The sequence below is a fragment of the Centruroides sculpturatus genome, unplaced genomic scaffold, assembly GCF_000671375.1.
Source record: "Centruroides sculpturatus isolate CEXI.00-Female unplaced genomic scaffold, Cexi_2.0 scaffold83, whole genome shotgun sequence".
Lineage (NCBI taxonomy): Eukaryota > Metazoa > Arthropoda > Arachnida > Scorpiones > Buthidae > Centruroides > Centruroides sculpturatus.
The window spans coordinates 373,534-382,188 of record NW_019384393.1 but is presented as its reverse complement, the minus strand read 5'-3'; the positions used below and the strand labels follow the sequence as shown (position 1 = coordinate 382,188).

The following is an 8,655-nucleotide window of genomic DNA, read 5'->3' as shown; positions in this document are numbered from 1 at the left end:
AGTCAAACGAACTATTTTCAACGTTTCTGGAACGTTTACAATCGTTCTATAATCGAACCAATATTCGAATTTTATGTTCGAATTAAATTCGAACAAATTCGAAAAATTCGAACAAAACATTCGAAATAGAAAGCCACTTTCAATCACTTTCAGCCTCATATCTCCCGCACCCTTATAGCTATCGAGATGCAACCATGCCTATGCATGAATGGAGACTTGGGGCTATCACCACATACAAACACCATTCACGTGCGATGTGTAGTTTTGGCGAAAAGGTGAAATATAGGGACATACATGTCCATTTTTATATATATATAGATAAAAAAAATATATAGTTCTGGCATAAACAATGTTAAATTTTAACTGACTTAATTTTGCGAACGCATCTTTTTATTTATATGGGTATCTTAAGGTCAGTTTTTGCACTAATGTTGCTAATGCACCATTTGAGCGAAAAAAATTGTTAAGGAAAAATTTTCTGTTAGCGAACCCTTTGTTAAATATTTCGAATATCATCGGTGTGTATAGATGTTTAGAGATAGTTTATATGTAAATTAGCTGTAATATTCTTATTATAGAACAATTTCTACACTCTTTTATGAGTAAGGAAGTATTTCAGAAAACCTATATTTTTTTACATGCCCAATTTGTAAGCAAAGTTTGAAAACCAGTAGGGTCATGTGTTCAGCTATGTTCTTTTAAGTAAATCTAGTGGTAGATCAATTTTAAAAAATACTTGTGTTTTTTTAATGCAACAGCATATATACCTGATTTTAATATAGCATTTATTTTCTATTTATTGTAGTGTAAGATGTTCATCACCTTAGGCAACCTTTTTATAGCTAGTTTATAATTTAAGGATTTTAGGTAAGGTGCCACTATATTGGCTATTGACTTGCCCGTGACTGAAATGGAAATTTGGTTATCTTTTTCTATGGCTTGTTTTGTAGCAAGCTTTTATAATGTTGTTAATTATGTTTTATGAGAAACCATAATTTTTTAGGAATTAATTTGATACAAGAAAGTTCATCTTTCTAGTCTTTGAGTTTGGAAATAGGATTCCCTTGACACAAGAATTTTAAAATAAATGCCAATAAAATTGTGAATAATCTGGTAAGACGTTTATACTAAATTTATTTTTATTCTTTATGTTATCCAATGTTATACAATATGTATCATGCATTTACACTCAACAGTGATTTAAAAAATGTTTTTATATTCCATTTTCCAACATATGAAATGATGATAATGACTTGTGATGAGTCAAAAATGCCTTTATTAATAAAAGCTAGTTAGAAGAAGTCCCTTTTATTTTATGTCTCAATTAAACACTTTGCAAGATGTCTTCATCTCATCTTCAGATCACTTCAAATTGAATACTGGAATGTATTCAAATTTGTAATATTATAAGTTGTTCCCCATTTTCAACAGTGGCGTGCCGTCATTAGAAGTGGTGGATACGCCGCTTCCCTTGTATTTTCTAAAAAATAAATACATATTAATTTTAATTATATGAAAATAATTGCACAATATTTTATTATAACCACATTATGTATCTTATTACAAATTTCTCTACTACATGTGAAAAAAAAGATAAGATTGCTATTNTTACATAACAAACAATGTATAACATTAATAAAATATAAATCTTTAATTTAATTAAAATTAATTAATTCAAGTTTAGAAATTTTTGTCTTTTTCATATTTACAAGTTATGGAGTTCTCTGCACATCTTCTCTGACTTACTAATTCCTACCATGCAGCCACTTTGCTTGTGACAACACTGCTAAACAGTGCAGTGATGTCTCAAGCAATTCATGAAATCATAAGATGCAGTGGCCAAATGAGCAGGACTGTTCTAAGAGTGGGAGTTGTGGGATATGGCACTGCACTATTTAACGGTGCTGTTGCAGGAGGATGTGGCACTCAGCCACTCTAATAGAATCATTTTTTTTTTAATATATCATTTTGATCAATGCTGGTTTTGATAAAAGCATTAATTTTAATTTCGTATAATAACTTATATATAGGTATTCCTTGATTAACATGATTAATTAATCCCTTGATGCTAACATATATCAAAATTGCATTAATCAAATACAGTAGTAGTACATCAATACTTGACTGAACAGTCATGACCTACTAGAACAAATTTTCAGTTAATAACAAATATTTTTATTTTTATTTTTTCATCTGAAAAAGGTTTTCTATGATAAAAATGAGTGACTAATTTAAATAAAATGAAATCTTAGCATTACCTACTTCATCAGACAAATACTTGATCAAGTTTGTTTTTTTCAATTAATGCATATGAACACAGTATACTTGATCAAGTTTGTTTTTTTCAATTAATGCATATGGAACACAATCATCCCGTCAATGACACACAGATTTGTTGCAAGTTCATGAGTTGTTATTTATTAGACAATCTTCCCCCTAAACACTAACAGTATTTTTTACTGTTTATGTAGTGCTTTATGCTGTATATCCTTTACAAAACTTAAAAAGCATACCTAATATGCCTGATATGCATTTCATCTGCAGACATTTTGATTTGATTTTAAGTAAACAAAATTGAATTGTATAGAAGCTTATTTTAAAAAGTTTTAAAATAAGCTAAACTATTTCTTAAAAGAATACAAATATAACATTAGCAGTAATGTGTTAAATTTCACAACTTTCATAATTAAACTACATATCTATGTTAAATAAAGACTCAAGGCTCATTAATTAAAATTTCTGCCACATATAAATGGTTTGTCACAATTAATTTTGTGTGTTGATCAAATTTTGCATTAATCAAAACTGTGTTAAGCAAGGGATTACCTGTAATTACTATATAATAAAAGAGAGAGATTATCTTGTTATTGTTTTTTATTTTGAAAAAAATGCTGAAGTTTTACAGTGCTTATCAAGAGCTGATTTTAACACTTTCTTTTCTCTTTCTAATGATTATTTTTATTAAAATTATTTAATATTATTTATTGTTATTTAATACATATGTTGTATTTTTTTATTTATCTTAAAATTACTGCGTACAACTATTCTACAATATATACTAATTACAACAGAGTGAGACAAAAAAATCTGAAATGAGTTTAAAGCATCATAACTTTTGAATTCAAAAAGATAATTTTAAAATCTTTGCACCAAAAGTTACATCATTACACATGCTCAGTTATAGCACATGAAGTTTTTGAACGTTTATGAGTCAATTCAGAAAATGGCTTCAAAATAGAACATATTAAGAGAGCACATTGTACAAATGTATGAAAATAAAGCAAACCACTAAAAACATTGGTGGTTAAGTATTTCTTAGCCAAAGGTTATAGCAAATCAGCTATATATAATATTTTAAAGAGGTATAAAATATCTTAAACATTCCAATCCAATATATTTAAACTTAAGTTTATTATTCTGAAAGCATTTACAGATGAAATATAACTATTACAAAATTATGAAAATATTAATTATCTCTATTAATTTTCAATATCATTTATAAAATTACATTTGTAAATAGATATAAACAATATATTACCTATTATTTTCTCATTTATTCCTATGAATATTATATCAAAATGAATAATTTACTTGACATTGATTCATTACTAGTTGTTAGTCTGTTGATAAAAAAATCAATTTAAGTGTTATATATAATCAAGGTTTTTCTTTTATTTTCTGAGAATATTTTTAATCTTATTTTTACTTCCAAGAAAAAATTGGATAGCACTTCTGTAAATTATTACATATTTCACTNCAAAAAGATAATTTTAAAATCTTTGCACCAAAAGTTACATCATTACACATGCTCAGTTATAGCACATGAAGTTTTTGAACGTTTATGAGTCAATTCAGAAAATGGCTTCAAAATAGAACATATTAAGAGAGCACATTGTACAAATGTATGAAAATAAAGCAAACCACTAAAAACATTGGTGGTTAAGTATTTCTTAGCCAAAGGTTATAGCAAATCAGCTATATATAATATTTTAAAGAGGTATAAAATATCTTAAACATTCCAATCCAATATATTTAAACTTAAGTTTATTATTCTGAAAGCATTTACAGATGAAATATAACTATTACAAAATTATGAAAATATTAATTATCTCTATTAATTTTCAATATCATTTATAAAATTACATTTGTAAATAGATATAAACAATATATTACCTATTATTTTCTCATTTATTCCTATGAATATTATATCAAAATGAATAATTTACTTGACATTGATTCATTACTAGTTGTTAGTCTGTTGCTAAAAAAATCAATTTAAGTGTTATATATAATCAAGGTTTTTCTTTTATTTTCTGAGAATATTTTTAATCTTATTTTTACTTCCAAGAAAAAATTGGATAGCACTTCTGTAAATTATTACATATTTCACTTCAAAAAAGTATTTTTTATAATTATTTTAAATTACTATAAAATATTTTTATAAAACAAATAGTTATAAAAAATTAATTAAATGTGGCAGTCTCATAATAAAAATGAAAAATTAGGTTATCTCTTTATTATTTTTTACCAATAAATTGTTTTATTCTTAAGTCTTTAGCTGTTCATTTTACTCTAAAGCAATATGAACTATATAATAAAGTGCTTTGTTTAAATAATTTTATTTTTTTATTATGTGTTTAGTAATGATTCTCTTAGTTCACAAATCTTATCTATAATTCAATAAACTTTTTCTAAAGATTTTTTTGCCTCTTCCAAAAAACATGTAGTAATTTTTTTTATATTTATAAATTATTATATCTTAGCAGATAAATGATTAAACTGTATTTCATTTCCAAACAATAATTGTAATATTTTTATGTTTTATATCAGTAATTTTAGTAATATTTTTATACATTGAAAGAATGTGATTTTTAAAATTTTTCAGAAATTTATACCTGTATTAGACAGATACAAAGTTACTCTTCCTCTTGATTGTCCATTTCATAAACAAAGAGATGTATTTTGGTGGCCAGAAAAGAATGTTGGTGAAAATGAGAGATGGATTTGTCCTGCATGTACTATGACATTTCATTGTGAAGACTCTCTGATTAATCACTGGGATGCAATGCATACTGCTGATAGATCAAAAGTATGTTTTATAATAAAACAGTTAATTTTTTGGGGGGAAAATTTTAATGGAAACATGCATTTTAAAAAACTGCAAAACTTTTAAGTTTTGCAGTTTTTTAAATGCTAAATAGAAGAATGAGTTATTTTTTTACAGCTTTTAAGTTTAAATATTACAGTGACATTCTTTTAACCCAGCTTTGTTGGGATTGATGCAGTGCTGTGTTATCAAATATGCTGCTTATTGGATAGTGGAACTTTTCTGGTTTTTTCAATCCCTGGACAAATTTTACATATCTTCAGTGGTGATATTCGAAATATTTAACAAAGGGTTCGCAAACAGAAAATTTTTCCTTAACAATTTTTTTTCGCTCAAATGGTGCATCGGAAGGCTCTAGTTTAGTAGTGTTACAAAGTATAATACGTATATTTTAATATATTTTTTAAAAGAAACAAAATCACTGAGAAATGTTACGTGTGTTTAACAACGGGTTCGAAAAACTTTGAAAATGTTAACAACGGGTTTGGCCGAACCTGTGCAAACCTGCTGAATATCACCACTGCATATCTTCATGTATAAATCTGCACAAATCTATTTTTTATGATTGTTTAACCTGCCATTTCAATTTTTCCAAGCTATTCCTACCCTTGATTGGCTTGAAATAAGAACACACTATTCTTATTTTGTGCTTTATACACTTTTATTGTATATAAATACAGAGTACTCTAATTATCAAAGTACATGAACAGTAATGTACTGTAGCTGTTTCCATGTTAATTCCATTGATTACAAGTGTGCTAAATATTTCTGTTTCTCACATAGAACTCATGCACTAATATCTTTGGAAAAGTCTTTAGAAAATCATGCATAAACTAACTGGTTTTACTTAGCACAAAATTAGGTCATTTTAGCAGTTATCCTCTCTAAAAGTAGAACCCACACCCTTTTCCAAGAATCTCACGTTTTGAAGACTTTTACATGAAAATCTTAACTCAGGATCTACACCATGCACCAATAACCCCCAAGATAAGCTAGACAGCAAGCTAGCTAACCCAATAAGCCAGCATGGCTTATTGGGTTTGCTGACATACCATATGCCGGGTTAATGGAATTTCACTGTAAATGATTTTAATTGTTAAATAAAATTATTTAACATTAAATTTATTCATTTTAAAGTTTCAAGTAATTTACACTTTTAAAGATCACATGGATCTTTAAAAGTGTGAAATCACTTGAAACTTTAACTTATTTGCATAAAAATATAATTAAACTAGAAAATTAAATAAAACTGTGACTAAATAAAATTAAAACTCAAACTGTTTTGTTAACAAGTAAAAAGTAAAGATTTATTAGAAATGTTTTCAGCGTATTATTTGACCACTCTAGCTAACTACACTAAAAAGCATCTTTCCTGTGGATTGGACCAGATTGTAGTGTCTAAGGAGTATCGAGATTACTCCGGACAAAAGGTTGGGTAAAAAACTGTTACTTGAGGACTTTACATAAGACAAACGACTTGGGTTGAAAGTAAGAAAAATTTTAATGATTTGCAATATAACTACACTAAGGCTTATCACTACTAGGTACAAATAAAAACATGCTCGTGCAAATTAGTAACTATTCCTTTTGCAAATATGAGTAAAAAGAAAAAAAAATACTTTTTACAATCACTTCACAGAAGCAGCTCCCTCGTTGAAACTAATGTATGTCTCTGAACAAAAACTTCACCTTGCATCCCAGAGTCCTCTAACAAATAGTTTCGGCCACGTGGTTTCGAAGATGCAGATTGATTCCTTCCATGGCGAATTCCTGTCCCTTTGTCTCGATCGATTCGTACTCCAGCACACCTCAGCCCGTCTAGTCTAAGTCCCGGTCCGCCAAAAGAAAGAATGTCTCTTCCACACATGGGATGGCAATTTATATGTCCTGCCATTGTGCCACGTCACCCAACACACGTGAATGTTGCACAGCCAATTGAAACAAGGCAGCTGTGCCACACAAAAAAAAAAGAAAGAAAGAAAAGGTGGTTCAGAAGAACGGAAAAAAAAAGTTCACAATTACAATACCAGCCAGGTACAGAATAACGGACCTAATACAAGAAAGGTATACATACACACACTGAACACAAGAATTATAGTGGCACAACACTACAAGATGTTATTTCTGAGCTCCACCTGATATCAGTCAGAAGTAAATTTGGAGAAAGGTTAGAGGATTGTAAAAGTACAAATAAACAAAGATACATTGTAAAATTTTAAAAGAAACAAGATTGAACAAATATTACACAAAACCACTACAACAAATTAATGTGAAAACAACTCCAAGTTCTTTTAATGTAAATAAAATTAAAATTCTCAAACTGACAATTTAGTATTTAATGTCACACTACTGTTAATTTGAGGAAACCAACTACTTTTTATTAATGAAACATTTTATACTTCTAATGAGTTATTGTCATCATTTTAACCCTTGGAAATGAATGTAATTTTAGTTTTTGAATCATCATTGAGTGTATATGCACAATACATATTGTATAAGATTTGGATAACATAAACAAAGATTAAAAATACAAATAAGATAAAATAAATTTAGTATAAATCTTTTACCAGATTATTAGCAATTTTAGTGGAATTTATTATATTAAGCAGGGGGAATCCAAGCAGAGTTTAGTAATATTATATCGTTGCTATACTGTATAGACAGTGGTGATATTCAGCGGGTTTGCACAGGTTCGGCCGAACCCGTTGTTAACATTTTCAAAGTTTTCCGAACCCGTTGTTAAACACACGTAACATTTCTCAGTGGTTTTGTTTCTTTGTAAAAATATATTAAAATATACGTATTATACTCTGTAACACTACTAAACTAGAGCCTTATACCCTGTTCGCCTTGGTGCAACGTCCATCAACCATTTCAATCTCGACTGAAACGAGGTTCAATCGTGATCGACGAGAGTTCTCGAAACTAGGTCCATTCATACGAGAGATCCCACAATCCCACACGCGCGAGAAAATACAAGATGGCTGCGGAACACGTGTCGGGCTATCGACAGCGAAATAAAAAATATATTGTACTTTGAGAAACAATGACATATGTCTATTATTATATCAATAATAATACCTAACGATAAAATAAATGATTTAGAAAAGTTTTCTCTTGAGAAAAAGCCAATTTTTATGTTTATAAAATATTTTGAATGAAAAATATTAAAATATGTACAAAATAAATCATTTTGAACACTTTTCTTTTATTATTTACTAGCTGCAAGGACCCGCTTCGCTGGGTTTTTAAAAAGTAACGATAGTGAAGATTAAGATAATTACATTATAACCAATTTTACCCGTTTTCACAGAATGCAAGAATTAGGTCCACCGTTTCCAGACTAATTACAGACCTGGTCCCGATTCTATTTCTGAACGTCTCCTGTTCACGTCAAGTCAAACAAACTATTTTCAACGTTTCTGTAACATTTACAATCGTTCTATAATTGAACCAATATTCGAATTTTATGTTCAAATTTAATTTGAACAAATTCGAACAAATCGAACAAAACATTCGAAATAGAAAGCCACTTTCAACCACTTTCA

The 8,655-nt window shown here is 28.4% G+C and overlaps 1 protein-coding gene across 1 annotated transcript in view; it reads left to right on the top strand.

The window, feature by feature from the left end:
• LOC111618277 overlaps positions 1-8,655 on the top strand; it is a 62,043-nt gene that overhangs the window by 17,684 nt on the left and 35,704 nt on the right. Inside the window, exons 3-4 of the mRNA XM_023359772.1 lie at positions 4,886-5,089; positions 6,455-6,481. Coding sequence (XP_023215540.1) covers positions 4,886-5,089; positions 6,455-6,481 — 231 coding nt within the window. The remainder of the gene's footprint in view (positions 1-4,885; positions 5,090-6,454; positions 6,482-8,655) is intronic.